The sequence below is a fragment of the Oncorhynchus clarkii genome, chromosome 15 (genome assembly GCF_045791955.1).
Source record: "Oncorhynchus clarkii lewisi isolate Uvic-CL-2024 chromosome 15, UVic_Ocla_1.0, whole genome shotgun sequence".
Taxonomy (NCBI): Eukaryota; Metazoa; Chordata; class Actinopteri; order Salmoniformes; family Salmonidae; genus Oncorhynchus; species Oncorhynchus clarkii.
The window spans coordinates 23,124,732-23,148,635 of record NC_092161.1 but is presented as its reverse complement, the minus strand read 5'-3'; the positions used below and the strand labels follow the sequence as shown (position 1 = coordinate 23,148,635).

Below are 23,904 nucleotides of genomic sequence, written 5' to 3'. Positions count from 1 at the left end.
GAAATGGTCAAGAGGAATTTAGAAACTGTAGAGAAATCAAAGGAGATTAGAAAATCTTTGCTGGATCAAATTATAGTAGAGAAGTAGAAAGAGTCCATAATTCATGTTATTCATAGGATTCAATATAATGTATCACTAGCATAGAGAGGTTAGAGCAGCCAAACGGCATTAGACAGTGGATAGAAATAACAGAGAAAGCCCCTGCCGCACAGTTGTCGTCTCACTCCATTTAGCATTGAATCCCTGACCAACAGACCTAAATCAAAGCTTAGGTCAAAAGGTCAAATGAAATACTACAGATAACATTATATATAAATCAAGGCTGTTGGATGTTGACAGTTACCTCAAAGAGGGCCATGTTCTTCCCATCGTATAGATTTCCTTTGTCATTGTCTGTGTTGTTTATGAACGGACTGCTTTCCTTTGGCATGCCATCGCCTGTGGAAGCAGAAGAGAGTTTTTGAAAAAACAAACCTCCATTAAAGTAATTGAAGTGGAAAAGATAATATTAAAATGACTGTATCGGCTGAGGTAGGTTAACTGGCTGTTAACCAGAGAGCAACCAGAGATCAACCAGAAAACTTATGGTAAAAACTCAAACCAACCAGGGCCTGGTTTCCCAAAAGTAAAAAAAAAAATCGCTAAAATCTTTATAGGAGCATTTGTAAATCTCAAAGCTGTTTCCCAAAACCATCGTTATTAACGTTGCACTTGAAAGCGACTCGTGATCTACCCCTTCCTCAGACCACTCGTAGAACAGCTAAGTGCACCGTTAGATAAGCTTTACCCTCCCGTGTCACTTTATACACAGAAGATCTCCACTAAACATAGAAACATATGGTTTATCCGTTTCTCTGTGACCACAGATAACTTCAGAAGAAAGTTGACTTAGAAATACAAAGTTGCCAAGATGTTTTCAATTGATACAAACAAGCGACGTACAGTTTAAAAATTCTTCAAATGAAAACCGAGCTGACTGCATTAAAAGATAAACAGTAGGCTATAGGCCTATTTGAATCATATTGAAATACATTTAATGTTTAATCAATTGAGTTCTATTTTCAGCTGCAGGTGATACCATCGCTCGAGGAGCTGATCCGTCATCAGTACTGTGTAATAAATCTAATGTTAGTCGGACTCAAAAGCAGCGTTCCCTTTCTTTTGATCCCATCTGTATCGGCATGTTCAAACGACGCACTTAGCGAACATTCTGTGTTTTGGGAAACGTATGTTAAATCTTTGGCCACAGTAGGATAGAGCCCATTGTTAAAAACACTCGTACGCCTAAATTCCATCATTATCGGGAAACGGACCCAGTATGTTTGGAAGACAAGAAAATGAATCCAACTTTCACTTCACTGAGTTTCAGCTCAGCCCCATAGATTTTCTTTACTGGGACATTGGGGGGCCATGATGGTGATCGATGTCTGGTGGTAATGGGTCATTGATCCAGCTAGTACAGCTTGTAATGGGAGTTCTGGATGAATCAAACACACACATATCCTCCTCATGGTTGAGATGGTTCAAAAACATGTAGTACGAGTATGTAATTATAGTTCGCTAGAAGCAACAAATATTCATTGAATACATTGGGTCAGAGGCTAAAAATAGAGTTGGCTAAAAAAAATCTAAAATGATGACTGCTACAGAGGGCAGTGACAAGTGGATATTATTCTTATTTAGCCACTCATTTCCAATGGGTTCTGTTTTAGCATTAGCGTCAGTCTGGCTAGCCGATACCATCAACAGAGGAAAAACTACAGACCCAGACAGAGCGTGAAGACTAAACAAACAATGGGAATGAGTTATTTTGGTCTGTGTTACAAAAGCAGGCCTAACAGCCGACTTGTTACAACTATCAAAAGAAAAGAGATAATAGATCATAGATAATAGAGAGATAATTGTAGCAAATTACACAATCTTATGATTCTGTTTTGCTAAATAAAGTTCCCTCAAAAAGGGTTGATAAGATGTTTTAGGGCCTACTAAATTGCATTAAGCAATCACTACACTATTTATTTGGCAATGTAAGGCTCTACATTGTTCACCTTGCAACACTAAAATAGTCATCTTAAACATGCAGGCATAATTCATCCCATGTATTTTATCTAATACTACTTTAGCTAATGCTAGTTTTCAGAGGCTAATAGTATGACATTTCCTCTTGTGAGGAATTGTATATCAACACACAGCAGACTGGAATGTCAGAGTTGGCTGCTTTCATGTGTCTGGCCACAGCTTACGCTGCCATTCCGCCCACCTGAGGCCTAACAGCGTGTGGGGACAGAACATTCTGGCACCAAACTGTGAGCCGAGCCGGCCCTTTACCCAGCATTCTGCAGAGCATCGCGCAGAGCAAGTGTTTAGAGTAAGCAGAATTGCAGACCGCCTCTAAATGGGGGTTGAGATACCGTAGGTCTACGTATGGCGCTACCGAGACACCATTTGCGAGCGTCTCACGTTTCAGCACACTCAATAGCCAGTGTCTCCTTTCCGCACCCATTTATGTGAGTATGTGAGTCAACCAAATTCATTCATTCAGACCTGGTGAAGTGTGACCTGTGTGCTTTCGTCAGTAACTTTTGCTGCTTGATCCAGCTGCTGGGAATAAGAAGCTTGCAGCCTAAGCCCTGTGGTAATTGTAAAGAAAGTCAGAATGTCATTGTGTGATAGGGGCCTTTAAAGCGGACTAGACGGCAGAGATATTATGGCATTTGATCGTGTGTGTGGGGAAGGATAACATAAATATAGGGAATGTGAGTGAATATGTGGCGGCGTCCGAGGCAAGAGGAAGCGATTCCATGTCACACTCTTGCACTGACAGACAGTACGATCTACAGACTTTAATGACGCTAAATCCCAATGTCATCAAATCCCCTTTGAACCGAGGGTTAATTCCTGTGTACTGTGTCTAATATTAGTGTGGTACTTTTCTACTTGCAGCATGCCACGTGTGTAAGAGAACCACAGTGTAAGGATGTCAACGGAGGAGTGATCCAGCAGAATCCTGGAAGTCAGGATTGCTTTTCAATGGGGGATTATAGCAACTATTTATGGCTCCAATAGCAGGTGGTTCTATGACCTGTGGAAAGTGAAAGTAAGAATGGCATACATTAACATTTTAGTAATTTAGCAGACGATCTTATCCAGATTGACTTACAGTAGTGAGTGCATTTCAAACTAATTCATACTTGTTCCCCAGTGGGAATTGAACCCTCAACCCTGGTGTTGCAAGAGCCAATCTCTACCAACTGAGTGACACGGGATCATAATGCTCAGAGACAATTCAACATTTGTTATTCATGTTCTGGTGTCATAAGCCCGTCCATATTAAAGAACACCTTCAAAAAGGTTCAGGTGAAGTTCATAAATCTAATCAACATAAAACACCTAACGCATTGTACTGATACTCAGTTTCCCAGAGCTATAAATGTAGATTTTAAATTGGGTTGTTCGAGCTCCTGAATGCTGATTGGCTGACAGCCGTGGTATATCAGACGTGTATGACAAAACATTTTTACTGCTCTAATTACGTTGATAACCAGTTTATAATAGCAATAAGGCACCTCTGGGGTTTGTGGTATATGGCCAATATTCCATGGCTAAGGGCTGTATCCAGACAGTCTGGGTTGCGTCGTGCACAAGAACAGTCCTTAGCCGTGGTATATTGGCCATATACCACACTCCCTCAAGCTTTATTGCTTAAGCGATCAATCCCAAAGACTCTGCAGAAAACCTGTATCATGTCCAATCATGAGACATCCCAGCAGACATCACAGCAGGTGATAAGATACAAAGTCCCACAGTGAGCATTAAAACATCCTCACCATGCCAAAGGAATTGACACTGATCCCTGACACTCACAGGATAGATCCATGTGCCAACTAGCCTGTGCCCAGTCCCCAACAACCGGATCTTCCGGTTTTCATGGGAACGAAAAGAGAGCCTGTGACGCAACTTCCCCTTTTGGACGGTAACAAGGTGACACTCCGTCCTAACTCCTCCTTTAAATTGACTGGATTGGTAGGACAGCAGAAGAGATCCTCCCAACACTTTTTTTATCTTCTTCTTCCCGCCAAGACTAATATATAGGAATCTAAAAGTTTGAGCATGTGTGTGTGTGTGTGGGGGGTGGGTGAGTGTTGAAGGAGGGAGTGGGGAGGGACGTCGAGGGAGCAGTTGGAAAAGTCCCAGGAGACACGGTCCAGTTTCATATGGGCTAGCCTACTAAGGCCAAACTGGTGACCTAGTTTATGGACATGTGGGCACATCATCGCTGGCGTCGTACGTGCCTATTCATCCCTTCTCAAGATAGGCAGCTACCAAAGGACTGGTCTACCTCTTCAAATCAGAGAACTAACTAACTAACGAGAGAGAGAGAAAGAGAGAAAGAGATACACACAGAGGTCTGAAAGGGTGCGGTTCAGGAAAGAGTATACCGTGTCCATTGATGGGGCAGGCGGTTGTTATTCTCCACAGCGATGTTGCGTGTCTCCCGATGTTGCGTAACTTCGGCTGGTTGCTCTAGAAGAATACCTGAATCCTCGTCATTCCTCTCTAAATCTGTGCACAACAAATGCTCACACGCCATGTCCGGACCCAGTTCAGCTCACATAGAAGATATGGGACCCATGCGGTGCCATTTTCACTGTGTTCTCTTGGTCGGAGACTGCATAGTACGGATTGATGCATCTACGTCATAGTATAAAAGTCAAACTAGCGCAGAGCTTAGCCTGGCCAAGTCTCTTCTGCATCGTAATGTAAGAGTCTTACATTGGGCCTACCCTTTGCAGCACTGTGTGTATATAGGGACTGAGAAAGACCCGACAGTTAGGCATATCCCAGTCAAAACTCTTGTTATTGCAGCAGACATCTTACTGAGGCTGTGGATGAAGGCCTACAACAAAATGTTCCATTGAAGCTCCCCCGGAACTGCCGCCCAGAAGAAAAATCAGCCCGCGCAGAGAAGCACAAGATTGAACTTCACTAAACTTCACTGAACTTTCTAGAGTTTTCCCTGTTAGTTAACACTATCAATGTTTCCTTTTACTGTGGGAATTGTGATCGAATCAACGCAATGTTAGCCACTTTTAGTGCAACATACAGAAAACAAAATGAACTATGCAAAACTAACTATACAAGAGATTTTGTTGCAGGCAGAGCCCATCGGAGTAGGATTCTATTGCATTGACAGGCACGACTCAGAGCTGCTGTAGGTTTATATGCAAATAGACCATTGTATGGATCTGCCATTCACTTTGAACTGGACTGTATTTACAGCATCAGCAGTCGTGAGTAGATGCGCTTGTTTTGAGATCAAAGCGAGAGCTAGCGACCACATTTGTACATTTGATCATATCCTTTGCTAGTTAGTTAGTTATTAGCCCAGTTATAGATCATTTGTGGTCAGCAATGGGGGGGTGATTGCTTGCTACAAGAGCACAAAACGTGTGCATTTCTAGATATCTTTGAAAGGCGAGTCAGGTGAACAGCTTTTTTTTTGTATTTTGAAACAGACTTGAATAAGCTAAGTAGCCAATAGGCAGAGGGTAGCATCATTTGTCTGATTCTCTGTAATAATGGTATGGGAATAATGAAGTCAAAGGTGAATTTATACAGTTCAATTGCATTCATGAGACAGGATTAGCTGTTCAAATTCAATTTACAAGGTGTCAACAGGCAGACATGCCAGAACTACCCATGCAATCCCAGTCCATCCAATCAAAGAAGTTGCATAACTTGCACTGCATGAATTAGGCCAGGAATACAGGAATACAGGAATACAGGAATACAGGAATACAGGAATACAGCAGTAGCCGACATTTCCTTTAACTCCAGTTCTCACAACTTTCCTATTCGCAAATGTTTTGATCAGAGCGAGAGGCTGCACAACAGATTTCTGATACAACGGTTGACAATATTATTGCCTTTATTTAACCAGGTTTGTTATTGAGGACACATTCATCTTTTTCAAAACAATGACCTGAGGGTCAGACAATGAAGGGGCAGGTTCTGCAAATAATCGTCTATATTTCTTGCTGTCTTGCTGTTGTGCCATTGGTGAAAGTTGTGTAAAACCTAACCAATGTGCTCCAATTAAGCATACAATGGCAACACAAAGTCTACTGTGAACAGCACTAATGAACTGAGAAAGAGACCAGAATCAAGACTCATTTAGTCAATTTATGTCAAGGAATTTGCATTTTACAAAGCAATGTCCCACAAAAATGTGGTTGAGTTGAAAAAGGTTGTGAGTAGCCAATGAGTTGCCAACAAGGAAGTGAGACTCCATAGACTCCATTACTCAGTCCGGCTTTCAACTTACTCTTGAACGCTGTAATAGTAGAACGCACATCGTGTAATTTTGAAATTGGGTAGTACATAATCAGTTTTCCTCTTGTCATGTCAGTCATTACATACCATAGAGAGCTATTTATCATTTGTCAGAAATATCCAGATCAACTAGCTCATGTCAGCTAATGTTTTTTTAGCTAAGTTTTTTTAGACATGAGATTTTATTGTAATGTTTGAGTCACTCAAATATCACATGAATACACATTAGGCATGGCAAAATGTATGGAATTGTAAGAAAATTTACTTTTAAAACTGCAATATACTCTGCACCCCATGACAAAATATGTAGAATTGCAGGAAATAAGCTTAAAACCTGTTCAATTTTCTCTCCGCCTACAGGAGAGGTGTGAACAGTGTGTCATGAACAGTGCTTGTTCCCATAGAAATAGACACCCGAGGGGGCCTGAGTGCTGGAAGGGAGGCCTGAGTGCTGGAAGGGTGGCCTGAGTGAAAAAGTTTGGGAATCCCTGCTCTAATCAGGGAAAGATTTAGACCTGAGACACCAGGTGGGTGCACACAAAAACAGCATTACTCCGAACCTCGTGAGGCAAGATTTGAATACCCATGCTATGAAGTCTATGTTCCAATATCCACAATTGCATGCCACTTAGAATGCAATACATGACCAACACTGTGCATTACCTCATTCTAAGTCCTGTGTTTAGCTAGTATCAAAATTGGAACAGCAACCAACCCACAGCAAAAGAAACCTTCCAAGTCAGAAACCAGGAATATTGGTGAACATCCCTCTGCAAAACGAGTCGATATTCATGCTTCCTTCAAACAGAGAGGAGTAGGAAGACAAGAAAGAAGGGAAACCGTGCACCTGTGCTGTGTGACTGAGCTTCAGGTAGCAGTGAACTAATAGGGAGGCCAAGCGTCTCAGTCTCTATGGTAATAAATTGCCACACACACACACACACACACACACACACACACACACACACACTATTTATAACCGCTAAGCTCCCCTCAGTGGAAGCTCTGTACAGTAAGCTTCCTAGCACTCCCAATGTTAGTTTGCCTATGGTTCACGGTACGAGAGAGAGAGAGATAGAGTGGGAGTCAGAAACTATTCCCTTCAATCGCTTTACCTCGCCTTACTCCAACTCAAGCCCAGTACAGACATCAAATGTCATCCCAGGTAAATAAATCCACTTAAAATATCAAGTTTGTAAAAACGTATGCACTCACAACTGTAAGTCACTCTGGATAAGAGCGTCTGCTAAATGAATAAAATGCAAATGTAAAACATTCTACAAGAGAGAAATGAACACAAAACAAAAACATAAAGCCGACAACTACAGAAAACCTATAGAACACCATAGAACGCTCTGTCAATAGCCAATCAATAGGTTAGTACAGCAGCCTTGCAGCCCATGATAACTAGGTAGCAGCCTGCATCTAGGGGGGTAAGAAAGTCAAGCGTAGCGAGATAGAAGTCTGACTCTAGGGGGTAAAAAAAAATCCTCCAGGTGAGAGTCGCCCAGGCACTTACCCCTCCGTCGCGACTGCGAGCCTTCCCCTTGCTCCATGCTGGAGTGGAGAGGGGCTGAAGGGGGAGACGTCCCTGTAGTGCTGCTGCTGTTAAGGGGGTCCCAGGTGATGGAGGAGAGGACGGGAGCTGTGTGGCTATGGTAGAGACGCTACGTCGCTGAGCGCTCTGTGAGTGAGGACCAGCTCAGTGTGTGTGTGTGTGTGTGTGCATATGTGTGTGTGTATATATATGTGTGTGTGTGTGTGTGTGTGTGTGTGTGAGTGAGAGAGACACTGGCTGATGGAGATGGCAGCAGCCACGCATCCCAGCCCCCACCCCACTCCTGATCATCACCGCCTCACTCACTCTCTCTCTCGCTCTCTCTCTCTCACACACACACTCAGAGGGGAGGAGCAGCAAAAGAGGGCCAGAGGAAGGCAGGAAGAGGGAGAAAGTGAGAGTTGGAGAGAGGATGAGTGAGAGAGAGACAAGTAGGAGGAGGGAGGGAGAGATGTGCAGCTGCTCCTCTACCCATGAACAGCTAGCGCTCCATTATATTCCAAGCCTCTGAACAGAGCAGAAACAAGGGTTTACATTACCACACACATCCTGCAGGCAGACAGTACAGACATTCGCATCCTCAGAACACAAACACAATTGCCTACATGGTAACACACATTCTGTCCTAAATGCCCACAAGGGACATTATCCACGATCTGCCTGCCTTGAAACAAAACGGAGACCTTCGTGGGAAAGCCCCGTGCATGGCCAAGCAAGTGCCTCTGGTCCATGACAGGTCAGATTCATTACAAAACAGCAAAAGCTAGAGTGCCATCAATGACTGAATATTTTGCATCAAGCAAGGTTGATAAAACAAGGGCACTTATCGCAAGAATAATGTGAGAGTGAAGTGGAGAATTGGGTTTGAGAACATAATGAGTTAATAATGAGTAACTGTCATTGGACTTTCAGTTGACTTTGCAGTTGGATGTGAAGTTGGATGTTTGGAGTATAGAAGGGGATGATGCCTAGTGTATGGTGCCTGCGCTAGGGTGCCGGTGCCTGCGCTAGGGTGCCGGTGCCTGCGCTAGGGTGCCGGTGCCTGCGCTAGGGTGCCTGTGCTAGGGTGCCGGTGCCTGCGCTAGGGTGCCGGCTAAAAGCTGATCAATGCAAGTTCTACTAGGGTTTGACATATGACAACTTTGCTCCTGGACTGTACGTTAGTCACATGGTACTGTAGGTGTCGGAGGTGGACAGTTGAGCTGTAACCTCACTACTGGGACTTAGTGAGATGAGCCTAATCCCAACCTTAGATCACTGTGGTCAAAACAACCACACAGTAAAACAACAGGACAACGATACGATAAATCATTACTTTGCCGTTTGACACTCTCTCTAAATCAGTCGATGTATTGCAACAGACTTCTGTGCAAAACAATAGAACCCAATCTAATAGTATTACCTGTAGCAAAAGGACATGGTCTGGTAAACTGTTTTTCCCTATAATTTTTCCATGAGAAACAGTTGCATATTCTAAGGACTTTTTTACCTGCCTTTTCAAGCAAAAGGGCTGTCAATGAGAGTGTCAGAACAGCCCATAGCCTAAGTCGTCCTAGGAAGAGTTTAACCAATCTGGTTTGAGATTTAGAATTCAAACGGATGCCAACATGGTGGACTGGTTTGCCAAGCGTTGTACCTGTAACCAGGCAGAGAGAGAGAGAACTGTAATGCCCAAGTCCAATGCCCATTAATCACCTCTCTAAAACCATGTGAACTAGACAGTAAATCACTTAACCAGATTAGCCAAATCCTGTCCTTTTAATAAAACACACCACTGAACTCTGTGCTCTGGTAGGCACAGGCAATATAGAACACCATAGAACGTTATGGTGGTCACTGGTCAGAGGCTGAACAGTAGTACGAGAACGACCTGGCTTTGCCATCCAGTCACTGGGACTGGATTGACTGCATCTTGATGTCCCCTCTGAAATGGCCTTGGATGAACTACCTACACGTTGTCATTGAAGCAAAACTGAGGAGAGTTTGACTGTCAACCTAAAGTATAGGCTGTGCTGCATAGTGTGCATATATAATGAGGTGAAAGAGAGATACAGTGCGGTCACCAAAAGTGAAATACAAAAAATAGGGATGCTTTGGTGAGTAGAGGGAGGGAGCTTGGCTTACTGAGGCTCTGTCAGGTCTGTTGTACTCTGTGAAGCTGTAAGCTTTTAAGACTATCAGGTAAATCACTGTTGTCCATTACGTAACAGTGAGTGAGTGACCGAGTGAGTGAGTGAGTGAGTGAGTGAGTGAGTGAGAAGGGATGGAAGGACAGAGAGAGAGAGAGAGAGGGTGGGTCAGCTGGGGGCGATGAGCTGGAGGCTCAATGATGCTTAAACCAACTGACATCAATTACTCACACATACATCATAATGCAAGCAGCATCGACTATAAAGAAGGTACATAGCCTAATATATCTACTAGCGTATATCATCCCAAAACTCCTCCTTGTAACGTTACATAGTGCTCCTCCTTGTAACGTGACATAGTGCTCCTCCTTGTAACGTGACATAGTGCTCCTCCTTGTAACGTGACATAGTGCTCCTCCTTGTAACGTGACATAGTGCTCCTCCTTGTAACGTTACATAGTGCTCCTCCTTGTAACGTTACATAGTGCTCCTCCTTGTAACGTTACATAGTGCTCCTCCTTGTAACGTTACATAGTGCTCCTCCTTGTAACGTTACATAGTGCTCCTCCTTGTAACGTTACATAGTGCTCCTCCTTGTAACGTTACATAGTGCTCCTCCTTGTAATGTTACTTAGAGATGCAACTGAATGGATCCTAGGCAACTGAATGGATCCTAGGCAATTGCTACAAGTATTTCAGGGCAGTAGGTTGTCTCAGGGCCGTTTAGTTAGTCTGTCAGAGAGAGAGATGTGTCAGGCCAGCGTTATGTGAGCAGAGACGAGCAGACCATTACTAAGGCCAAACAAACCAATAACCACTCTCCCCTTTGCCCAGGTGAGGGTTGATCCGAAGAGGATGTAGGGTCTGTTGAAAGTGTTCAGGCTAAATTAAAACGTCTGTGATGCTTTTGTTCAACTCACGGATGGAACACAATGTTTCTATGGTTTCCTCTAAGAGACATGTTCACTCACTGGCTTGATTAACTTTGTGGCCTCTTATGAAATACAATTCTACCATGATAGCTATGATCTAATTTACTAATATAAATTGCATGAAATTGGATACATTTCAACATGAATTTGTTCAGTGAAAAAGTCATTGTTTTATTAATACCACAAGAGACATTCTTTCATTCACACACATTCACAGGAATAAAATATTCCATCAATAAAAACTGTTAAAAGATAAATTCTTCAACAAACAATAGGCCTAAATAAAGTCATGACTGTGTTTGGAAAAATAAGCCAGCAATGAAAGCTTGTAACGTCAACTGATGATTGAGATGCTGAAATAAAATGGTTGTGAAATTTGCCATTGCATTTGTGGGAAAAAGTGTAGTTCCTTAAACTGGTGAAGTCACACTCATCACGTGATAAAAATCATATTTTTTTATCCTTTTTTTTTCTTTTTCTCCCCAATACTTTATTTAAAGATTTTCAGAACATCTTGTCATTAACTCCTGAGAGTGGTATAAGGAAGAAGTTTACACAAAAGTCACAGCATTCTCAATAGATTCTAAAACACAAGGGTTAATGGAGAGATGGACGGGATGGAGAAAAGTCCAGGCTTCTCCAGAGGGTGTCACTGTTAGGTAGGTCGGAGATGCTTCAGGTACTGGGGCGCGTTCAGCAGGACGCAACATTTTGGAACATTCAGATAGAAATGGACTGTTGAATAAGGAATAAGGTTGGCTCTATTCATGACATTTCTATCTGCAATGTTCAAGAGTGTTTTTCAACTGAACGTGGCCCTGGTGCATGCAAGCACACATACACACGCACACTTCTTAACAAGAGATCGTCCTTTGTGTGATCGTGATGAAAAGCACGATTGCACCAAAACAAAGGCTACTTTTTGTCCAAGATTGCCCTCTCAATAAGCATCAATGCAATGTACACTTCCTCACGGTATTTGGCAAAGCAACGAACAGGGATTTGATCGGCTCAAGTAGGAACCAGGTGTTTTCCAGTTTCCCCTTCTAAATTCCAGAACCCATGGTTGTCACAGCAGCCAAACCATAAACGTAGGAAAACAAGCTGCGGGCTGACCACTTTAATAACTTGACGCAATGGACGGAGTGAATCAGCAAATTTACCAGGACTCAGGAGAACTAGTGGATGTTCCTCTCTAATAGATTTGAACTTGTTAAACTAAGGCAACAAACAAGAGAACTACAGTTCCCACTTCATTTGATTGCATTATCCACAGTCAGTGGATCTCATTAGTGGGCGTAATGGATGTAAAACCTACTACCTAATGCCCCATAACACTTAAAACTATCTAGTGAGAATGAACAACAGAAGAATGTCGATCGAAGACCACTTAGTGGTGGGAGAGTAAGAATGGCAGTGTGTGGGGTCTGTACTGTCCACATTAAAATGCAGATAAAGCCATCCACAGGCCCTGAGTGGAGTCAGAGGAGAAATAAACCATCACCAGTAGTATAGCCAGCACTATAGCCACACCCAGGAATCTAAACAGAAGAGCACAGAGGGAGGACAGAGAAAGCAGAAGAGTGGTGGTGTGTGTGTCAAGTCGGGAAGCTGATGAAGAAGCACGTGATTCTCACGTGCGCCCTGCTGCTGGGCTGGCCTCCAGAGAGAAGGAGCGAAAGAGAGGAGGGAGACTGAGTGAGGGCAAAAGAGAAATAGGAGAAATAGGGGAGAGGGCGAAAGAGAAATAGGGGAGGGCAAAATAGAAAAAGGGGAGGGCGAAAGAGAAAAAGGGGAGGGCGAAAGAGAAATAGGGGAGGGCAAAATAGAAAAAGGGGAGGGCGAAAGAGAAATAGGAGAGATCAAAATAGAAAAAGGGGAGGGCGAAAGAGAAATAGGGGAGGGCAAAAGAGAAATAGGGGAGGGCGAAAGAGAAATAGGGGAGGGCGAAAGAGAAATAGGAAAGGGCGAAAGAGAAATAGGGGAGGGCGAAAGAGAAATAGGGGAGGGCGAAAAGAGAAATAGGGGAGGGCGAAAGAGAAATAGGGGAGGGCGAAAGAGAAATAGGGGAGGGCGAAAAAGAAATAGGGGAGGGCGAAAGAGAAATAGGGGAGGGCGAAAGAGAAATAGGGGAGGGCGAAAGAGAAATAGGGAAGTGCGAAAGAGAAATAGGGAAGGGCGAAAGAGAAATAGGGGAGGGCGAAAAATAAATAGGGGAGGGCGAAAAATAAATAGGGGAGGGCGAAAGAGAAATAGGGGAGGGCGAAAGAGAAATAGGGAAGGGCGAAAGAGAAATAGGGGAGGGCAAAAGAGAAATAGGGGAGGGCGAAAGAGAAATAGGGAAAGGAGAAAGAGAAAAAAAGACAGACAAAGCCAGAGAGATAATGAGATGATGAAAAGCTATGCACCAACCGGCAGACATGGCTCTCTCTCTCTCCCACCTTCAGTCCCAGGTAAGACTCTAAAAACACTGCCCACAGTACAGAACACACATCTCATTTCTCTCCTAACCCTCGGGCCAGTCTGAAACTAGAGTGAGAGAGACCGAGTCCAGACTCTAAGTGATTTTCACTTTCACAAGTGGAGGATGAAGTGCATTTGATTGTTTTTGAAGTAGGTTACATGGCCGTTTTGTAATTTAACCCTCTTTTATAAGACCTAGACTTCTGTCATCATAATAATGACATTACATACGGTTGCTATGAGCTGACGTATGCCATCATTAGCTGTTTATGACATCTGCTAGACTATGTAAGCCCTTATGACAAAGGGTTCAAGCATGTAGAGATATGGTCATTCAATCAAATGTAGGCTATTGTTGAATATGTTCTACTCAGAGCAGGTTGGTGTTGAGCCATTTCCTGAGGATATAGCATGGAAACCAACTTGTGTTAAGTAATAGTCTGCCAATGTGAGGGGGAGAAACATGCAGGAGGCTTATCAGTTGTGCCACATTGAGGGTCAAGCACCCAGGAGGGGGGCTTTGTGGGGCGGGTTCATAGGGCTTAAAAAAACAATGTGTGATTGGAGGAGGCCACCGTAGCTCTCTCGTCCCAGACTCTCAACAAATCCGTTCAACCGCTTTTTACCAACAAACCACAGTGATACAGAGCCTGTCAATCAAATGAGTGCGAAAGCATTCGCAGCCATGTTGTACCAACGTTACTCTGTGAATCTGGATGGGTTTGTGTAACCTGTCGCTGTGTGTTTGTGTGTGGGCATGCGGGTCTGCTTATGTGTGTGTCTGGGAAAACCCTCAGTGCTGATGACATGAAGGGATGTGGTGGGGCCTACGGATCAAGGCCCGGGTGAGGGGGGAGAGAGGGGGAAAGGCTTGAGGGTGGGTGCCCATTATTCAGAGAACAGAGATACCAAAGAGACTCTTCATTCATAACCGCATACACAACCAGCTTCCTGTGCAGTACACACACTTCCCCTACAGCAAACAAGTGTAAGAGGCCATGCTCTTTTTGTGACATGTGACTCCCTCCCTTTCTCCAACTGCAAACAATCCCAATGAACACATTAGATTACGCAATCCTCAGTCGAGGGAAGGCACTCACAGAAACACCTTGCATCGGTGTGTTCGTTCATAGAAAACACACCAATCACACCAATGCTCTAACACCACTGGGTCTGTCATGTCAAATAAAGTCCCCCTGACAAAAAGTGCTCGATGTGTTCTAGCTTCTGTTGCTAGGGCTGTTGATAAAACTGGCAAAATTTGGACCGGATTGCGTAATGAACCAAAGCGTCCGTTGCTATGCTGGTTGCTTGGCTCTATTTGACCTCGTAGATGTAGCGAAGGAAGGAGGACGTGGGCAGTTCTAGTTCCATTTCACCACATAAACGCTCGCTCAGTCCACACAAAATTATTACCTCAGAATTGCTCTAAGGATGGTGTTTTTGACGGTGACAACCTGCTGACTACCTGCTGCTTCAGAAAAATATTGTTAAATAGGAAGAAATTATTTAAGCTGTTTTTAGATAGATTTTATATTGACATTGCAAGCTACTTACCTCAGCCTGCCTAGTCAGCTAGCTAGCTATCCAGACAGACAGTTTGATTTAGCTAACGTTATATAGCTTGCTAAGTGTTATAGTATATTTCTGTTTGTATGTAGCTTGCACTTTAATGGTATCCCTCGAGGAGATTATATTTTTATCTTTCCAACCAGGCGAAGTATTACGAAGGCATCACTGATCTCGACAAGAGGCGCAACATTCGTAAGGGGGCAGGGAAATTCACAATTCAGGGTAACGTTAAGCAGTTAATTTCTATTAGATATCTGGAAGGAGTTAAATTTTCATCTAGCTAGTTGGTCATCTACATGTTGCTAGCTATACATTTATTTATATGTCTGTCATATTGAGGTATCTAGCTATAAGTTAACCCTGATCAATCAAATGGATAGGTGTAAGCAATTATGGTAACTTAAGGGCAGTTTAACGAGTTGTCTTCGCTAGACAGAGAGAGAGAGGAAGAAAGTGAGAAAGAAAGTCACAGGGAGAGAGAGAGGTGGGAAGAGAGTGAAAGACAGCAATATTTGGAGAGAGAGAAACAGAAAGACAGCAGTGCAAATTTACTTAAACTTTAGTATTTCAACAACTCTACCATCGACTGTCCGAGACACCCAGGAGGTATCCCATCCACCAGATCCAGTTCGGATCAGTCTGATACTCTGTGTCAGAAGGGGACAAGCTTAAGGTGGGCTATACTTTCAAAAACGGTTGAAAAGTACATTTCTCCCCTTCATAACACTTCACTAATCCATCAAATGTTCTCACAGGTGGCTTGTGTCGGACTGGAGGAACAGGGGCAGGTAAGTCCAGTCACTGGACTAGAAGACACGAGTGAGGCTCTCATCACTAGTGTCAAACAGGGGCAGGTAAGTCCAGTCACTGGACTAGAAGACACGAGTGAGGTTCTCATCACTAGTGTCCAACAGGGGCAGGTAAGTCCAGCTGCTCTCTGTGGCCGGATGGAGGACCTTCTGGAGGTCGTTCCTCAAACACACTCCTGGTTAGACAATTTTACAATTGATCATGCTCAAGCTCTTTTGCAGGAGCAGCATCCAGAAGTAGGCTTACTCGCGGTGGGAGGCATCGCCATGCTGTCAGCAGTACCAACACTGGCCCAGGGGTTTGTCCAGATAGTAAATCTCAAGGCTAACCATTGGGTCACGGTAAGTAACCTCCGCTGCCTGGTAGATACTGTTAAGGTGTATGACTCCAGTGGTCACGACATCACCCCAGAGTTTCTCTCACAACTCACCGCTCTCTTATCTTTTCCAGGGACCTCTGTGACTGGAATGGCCAGCAGTCCAGCAGCAGAAGTTGTTTGGTAAGTACAGTTGAAGTCGGAAGTTTACATACTCCTTAGCCAAATACATTTAAACTCAGTTTTTCACAATTCCTGACATTTAACCCTCGTAAAAAATTCCCCATCTTAGGATCACCACATTATTTTAAGAATGTGAAAATGTCAGAATAATAGTAGAGAGTGATTTCAGCTTTTATTTTTCATCATATTCCCAATGGGTCAGAAGTTTACACACACTCAATTAGTATTTGGTAGCATTGCCTTTAAATTATTTAACTTGGGTCAAACTCGGGTAGCTTTCCACAAGCTTTCCACAATAAGTTAGGTGAATTTTGGCCCATTCCTCCTGACAGAGCTGGTGTAACTGAGTTAGGTTTGTAGGCCTCCTTGCTCACACACGCTTTTTCAGTTCTGGCCACAAATTCTTTATGGGATTGAGGTCAGGGCTTTGTGATGGCCACTCCAATACCTTGACTTTGTTGTCCTTAAGCCATTTTTCCACAACTTTGGAAGTATGCTTGGGGTCATTGTCCATTTGGAAGACCCATTTGCGACCAAGCTTTAACTTCCTGGCTGATGTCTTGAGATGTTGCTTCAATATATCCACATAATTTTCCTTTCCTCATGATGCCATCTATTTTGTGAAGTGCACCAGTCCCTCCTGCAGCAAAGCACCTCCACAACATGATGCTGCCACCCCCGTGCTTCACGGTTGGGATGGTGTTCTTCGGCTTGCAAGCCTCCCCCGTTTTCGTCCTAACATTACGATGGTCATTATGGCCAAACAGTTCTATTTTTGTTTCGTCAGACCAGAGGACATTTCTCCAAATAGTATGATCCTTGTCCCCATGTGCAGTTACAAACCGTAGCCTGGCTTTATGGCGGTTTTAGAGCAGTGGCTTCTTCCTTGCTGAGCAGCCTTTCAGCTTATGTCGATATAGGACTCATTTTACTGTGGATATAGATACTTTTGTACCCGTTTCCTCCAGCATCTTCACAAGGTCCTTTGCTGTTGTTCTGGGATTGATTTGCACTTTTTGCACCAAAGTACGTTCATCTCTAGGAGACAGAACACGTCTCCTTCCTGAGCGGTATGACGGCTGCATGGTCATTTTCTGCAATTTTCCAAGCTGTTTAAAAGACAGTCAATTTAGTGAATTAAGTGAAATAATCTGTCTGTAAACAATTGTTGGAAAAATGACTTGTGTCATGCACAAAGTAGATGTCCTAACCGACTTGCCAAAACTATAGTTTGTTAACAAGAAATTTGTGGAGTGGTTGAAAAACTAGTTTTAATGATTCCAACCTAAGTGTATGTAAACTTCCGACTTCAACTGTATATAGCACATGTATCTGTCTATCTGTCTTGTATTGCAAGTAATGTTTACAAGCATGTAAATATTTGTATATTTTTCCACTAGTTTGCTGGTAAAATGTTGAAACTTGCTCGAATTGGCTGTAAATGTATACATTTGCATACTAAATGTATTCAATGGAAGTTACATTTTCAATTGACTGAAATTGACTGTTCAGCTGCCTAGTTCCTTACTGGTTCTTAACCTCTTCTCCCTAGCCATTCATCTTTTGTGCCCAATTCCAAATCAAACTTCAGGCCAGGATTGGTATGGAATTGGACATTGGTTTCTAGTTAACGTTTGCATATCTGGAGGTTCTAGCTTTGTGTATGTAATATGGCCCAGAGCCCATTACACAGCTGGGTTGAGTCATCACCATATTACTACACCTATCCATGCCCCATCAGGTCAAACACTAAAGATTAAAGGCCGTAATTAGGGGGTTAAAGGCCGTAATTTAAAAAAAAAAATATTAAAAAACCTTGTCGGCCTTGACGTCGTGAGAGGGCTTCCAACTAAACCAGGCCCATGTTATTGAACATTAAGTATCCATTTTGTTTTCTTCTCCATCCCACCACCCCTGACTGAGACTGGCTGCCTGTCAAGGACAAGTGACAGGAAGAACTCGCCGCCGCACCCGTCTCTTGATTCTGCCTCTTCTCTCTCTCTCCTCATTCTTTAACTCTCTCTCCTCTCCCTCCAATGTTTAAGACATTGATTTCATGTTGTTGAAAAGTTAACAAGGCACCAAAAGTGGTTTGAAGTAATGTTATCATCATTACCTAAACAGCTAAATTATTGCGGAAATCAGCTTTGTTTCACATAGCGGGGATGAAAAGAACGTCATTTTGGCTGTAATGATCATCCAAATTTCGACGCATTAGGTCATTATAGGATACAAACTAAATTGAAGGAAGGTACTTTCACACAGAGGTATGGTTCCTGAGTTAATTAATCAATTAACATCCCATTATGCTTACGGTAAAGTAGAAAAATACCGGGCAGGCCATTATTTTGGCTGTGGGAGCAATTATTAGGAAATGGAAGACCGACAAGACAAAAATCTCCCTCGATCTGGGGCTCCACGCAAGATCTCACCCCGTGGGGTCAAAATGATCACAAGAACGGTGAGCAAAAATCCCAGAACCACACAGGGGGACCTAGTGAATGACCTGCAGAGAGCTGGGACCAAAGTAACAAAGCCTACCATCAGTAACACACTACGCCGCCAGGGACTCAAATCCTGCAGTGCCAAACGTGTCCCCCTGCTTAAGCCAGTACATGTCCAGGCCCGTCTGAAGTTTGCTAGAGAGCATTTGGATGATCCAGAAGAAGATTGGGAGAATGTCATATGGTCAGATGAAACCAAAATAGAATGCTGAGTTGCATCCAAAGAACACCATACCTACTGTGAAGCATGGGGGTGGAAACATCATGCTTTGGGGCTGTTTTTCTGCAAAGGGACGAGGACGACTAATCCGTGTAAAGGAAAGAATGAATGGGTCCATGTATCATGAGATTTTGAGTGAAAACCTCCTTCCATCAGCAAGGGCATTGAAGATGAAACGTGGCTGGGTCTTTCAGCATGACAATGATCCCAAACACACCGCCCAGGCAACGAAGGAGTGGCTTCGTAAGAAGCATTTCAAGGTCCTGGAGTGGCCTAGCCAGTCTCCAGATCTTAACCCCATAGAACATTTTTGGAGGGAGTTGAAAGTCCGTGTTGCCCAGCAACAGCCCCAAAATATCACTGCTCTAGAGGAGCAGTAATAAATTCAATAAAAATCCTACAATGTGATTTTCTGGATTTTTTTTTTCATTTTGTCTGTCATAGTTGAAGTGTACCTATGATGAAAATTACAGGCCTCTCATCTTTTTAAGTGGGAGAACTTGCACAATTGGTGGCTGACAAAATACTTTTTTGCCCCACTGTATGTCAAGGCCCAACTCCCTATTAAGACACAGTATGTTGGCGTGTCCAATATTTTGGCAGTTACCTGTACATAAGATAAATCTTACAGTAGTTTCAGGGTGAAAATACACATCGGGGATACTGTACTACACAGGACTTTAGAAAGACAGTGTGACTCTGGCTGCATGCTTATCAATCGGTAACGGTTACTGCACATCTACAGTACATAGCATGAGTACTGCTAGAGATAACAACACCACCACTGCAACAGAGAGTCTGGCGAGGTAGCCTGGATTTAAACTATACCAGATCTGGGAAAAACAGGAAGCACATGCCTGCCGAGATACACAACAGATTGAACACTGTGCCTACTGTTTTTTTGAATTACAGAATGTTTCACCTGCTCTGTACAGTGACTGTGTCCATACTGGTAGGTTATAGCCAATCCATGTCAAGGAAGGCCATACACAAGCATGTTAAATCAGCTAGCGGCAACCTCATGTTAAAAATCATCCAACGGCATTGTTTTTCATGTACACTGAGCAAACATGCCATCAGCACAGGTTATTTTGGCCAATGTAAATCCTAATTGGACAAACATGAAAAGGCACTGCTTCTCATTTGGGGAGAACTACATTTAGCTCAGCTCAAAATTCTGTTTTATCCAAACCACAAAAGATACCTGTTTATAGAAAGGGCTGTCTTTTCCAAGCCAAGGCCAATGGAACTAGCCCAGTTGTTTAGTTTGGCTGACTAGTGCAATATGGTAAAAGCACGATGACTTTAGCTTCGTAAACCTTTGAGTGCAATGCATAAGTGCATGCTACATCTGAAATGGTTTACTTGTACCCTGTTATTCAAATGTTTTTTTTTCCCCTTCTTTTTTTGTTGAGCTCAGGAATAATTTGACACAGATGTCAGCTTTGTGTTCAGTTCCAGTTTAAATACTCCTAAAGAATGAGGGAGAGGCAGAAAGAGACAGACAGAGGTGTTGCTTGCCTTCCCAAAATATCTGGTGGGGATGTGAGCACAAAATATTTGGGGTAAGACAATACTCACAAACACCTGAAGAAGAGGTCATGATTGTGTCAAATTTCCCCATGTTTTTCATCTTGATCTAACCAAAGTCTAGTATTGTTATTAAAGGGGAGTGAGTGTTATATATGTACTATAAAGCAGAAACCAGACCCATTAGCCAACAACTAGACCAATCAATAACACTGGCTGCTATCTGACTCTTGCTTTCTCGCAGTCTGAGAGTCAACAACATCAACGCATGGGGTTCAAACCCCTTCCCAACAGACAGACCCCTGCCAGACAGCTTATATAACCCACCATAATGGACACCACTCTTCTTCCCAGTCTGTAGAATCTCACACAGTGGGGGGCCGTAATTGTGCGTCGCAATGGAAATTAGGGAGGAGGACCCTGATTGGCCCTCGCCTTGTGAAACAGTAGGAAAACTAAAAAACAGTAACAACTGTTTGGCACAACAATGGGGGCTCTGTGCAGTTCGTTAGCACAGACTTGTGGGAAGTTAAACTTAATGACCTTCCCTCGTTAGGGCTTGTAATTAAGATGTTGGTTCTGGTGTTGAACATGGGAAAGATGATGCAGTGGAACAGCATACTATATAATAATGATACAATTTAGCAGACGCTTTTATCCAAAGCGACTTAGTCACGCATGCATACATTTGACATGCTCTGCCCACTGAGCTACAGAAGAGCACATGGCATCCCTGGGGTAAGCTGTATAGTAGCAACACATAGTAGTTTGTAGCAGTACGCTCATGGAACAAAAAGACACTTGTGTCTTATTATGCCTCTGGATGCTACGGCTAATTATTTCTGCCAAGCGTGACTGTGGAGAGACTGAGGGAAGGGAACAATGAGACGAAGAAGTGTGGCAGCGTAGCACTGTTGAAGTGGATCAGAGAGAGAGAGAGAAAGACAACGAGAACGAGAGAGAAAGAGGATAAGTGGGAGTCGTGGCAAAAACAAAAAGAGGCATCGGAAGCACTTCTCTCACTTGAGTGTGTTGAGAGGTCCAGAAGGGTGTGACTCCATCTACTTCATTCCCAAAACCCGCAGAAACACAGCCTTAATGACACTAAACAAAAACCCAGTTCAGCCCAAATGTACAGCCAAAGCAATTCTATCCCTAAAATGACCTGGCCACTTCTTTATTAGGGTCAAGAAAGTGACATGCTTCAACCTTTCCCTTATCAACCATCACCTTCCAATATACCTGATCCAATACCTGTATCTGATAACACAACCATGTTCATCCAATATACGACAAAACACAACTACAGAGTCATGCTCAGCCGCAACTTAGCAACAGATACTCTAGCCCATTGAAGTAACGTGCTCATCTCTCTTGCAGGGTGGAGGGAGTGAGTTGTGTGGAGAGCAAAAGCCCCCAAAATCCTTCTCTCACCTGGGAAGGGGGCATCCTCGTCTTCCTCTCTGAAAACATTGTTGTCATCTACATCATCGTCCTCCCGGGACTTCCTGCCATCCTTCACAGGAACCACTGTGAAGTTTGTAGGCATTTTCACACCATGTGCCTCTCAGCGTTTTGCCTGTCCCTCTCTTATCTCTCTCTCCTTGTTGGTTCTGCTTCTCGCCTCCTCTGTTCAGTTGTTTGCTTTGTTTTTATTCTAGGTATCTCCCTCTCTGTCCCTCTGGGCTCGTGCTCTGCCGTTGGTTCGAAGTTCTCCGTTTTTACCCCTATCGCTTGGATACCGGGTGCCCAATGTGACCAGCCCTCCCTCTCCAAATACGGAAACGCTAAACTGCCCCGCCCTGTAGAGGAAGGCACGGCTCGACACACACCGTAACGTCTCAATCTGCTCGGGGTCAGCTGTATTTCACATACTCACTGCACAACACACTCTCTGTGTGAGAGCATAGAAAAAGGAAGCGGACAGCATTGATAATGGAGTTACACTGACGGGGGTGGGGTGACATTACTTCCTCTCCTTGGTCCTCTAAACCACACACCCTCACAGAGAGAGCTGGGCTGTGTCACAGACACACAAAGAGGAGGAGGAGGGTTTGGAATAAGAGCCTATGTGGGGTTATCAGCCCCAGTGAGAGGGGTAGCCGCTGGTGAAACTGATCGTCCTGCTTATCTCTCCAGTGTGATTCAGAAGGGTTAGCAATGCCTCCCAGACAGCCCCTTCAGGCAGCGATGGAAGGACACACTCTCCTCCATGGCGCCTGGTTTGGAGAGGTTTAGATAGTGTGCCCATGTGACTCCACTGTCTACAGCGTTGCTGTGTGTGAAGCCATGGGAACTCTCACTTCACATAAATTACCACAGAAAAGTATTGTGTTACTGTTAAATCATTCTAGTATTTTAACAGCCCTTCCCTCAGCAGGTAGAATAACAGCCCCAGGCCAGTTTCAGCCCCAAAGGAGGCTGACAGAGAGTTCTGGCAACAAGGACACATCTGGCCTATTCTCTCACAGCCGAGTCAAACACAACCGGAACCCCTCCTCAGAATATCACCAATGTTCAGGAGGATCAAACCGGCTCTGAATACTGGAAGTCAGAGGGGAGGGGTGCCTCCTCTGGAAGTCCAGAGAATAGATGTTACGAGAGCAGCACTCTCACTTGCCTATGAAGCAGCAGCCCATGTCCGTTTCAGAAAACAAAGGGTACTGTAGTCACGTACACAATGACTGCTCAGGGTCAGTGTGTTTCTTCAGTTCAAGTGGTGCTCTGTTGCATTTGACTAGCCAACAGTGGCAAGAAAGAGAATCTGTCCATGGTGCTACTTCAAACTGCTTGTCAGTTGTAAAACTGAGTATGTGCAGGTAATGACGTTTTTCCTGTCTTTAGTCCCAGCATGTAGAATATCCTGAAAATGTCCTGTTGACTGAACATTGATCTGTTCAGCTTATGTGTTCTTCACACTTGTGAGTTGACGTGCACAAACAGTTGCACTCGTCTGTCGTGTCCGATACATGTTCTGGGAATCAGTGATTGCAAATTGCATTAAGCAGGCAGTGAGGCAGGCTCTGACAGGGGTGGCCAGGAGCGGATAATATTCCTCCTCTTCCGGTAAAGAAGAATAGGCCTCAGCAGTGCTTTAGCTACCTAGGCTAACACAACTGGGAGGTAGCCTAGAGGATGGAGACGGGCAGAAGCTAACCAACGCTTTGCTCGGTTTCTTCTGTCCACATCTCACAAGTGTTTTCCACCAGTACAGAATGGTCACATGCATAGCCATGTTCATCCATATCAGTTGGTCTGATAATGTTGAGAAAGCAAATCCTGTTTTCAAGGAATCCCGTGCTATTGAGGACTCGAGAATTGACTGTAGCATGCAGACTACCTAAGGCTGTCTTA

At 43.8% G+C, this 23,904-nt stretch overlaps 1 protein-coding gene across 11 annotated transcripts in view; it reads right to left on the bottom strand.

Annotated features, from left to right (window-relative positions):
• LOC139367072 (solute carrier family 12 member 7b) overlaps positions 1–23,904 on the bottom strand; it is a 68,591-nt gene that overhangs the window by 33,589 nt on the left and 11,098 nt on the right. For 4 of the 11 annotated variants that reach the window (XR_011626837.1, XM_071105071.1, XM_071105077.1 and 1 more), the window contains exons 1-2: positions 21,985–22,307; positions 344–438 (exon numbers count right to left, since the gene is read on the bottom strand). Coding sequence is in view for 8 of the 11 variants with exons in the window: in XM_071105071.1 (XP_070961172.1) it covers positions 344–438; positions 21,985–22,099 (210 nt within the window). In the remaining 3 variants the exon portion in view is untranslated. Of the gene's footprint in view, positions 1–343; positions 439–7,852; positions 8,116–21,984; positions 22,498–23,904 lie in introns of those variants that run through there. The other 7 variants (XM_071105069.1, XM_071105070.1, XM_071105073.1 and 4 more) reach the window with 4 other exon arrangements.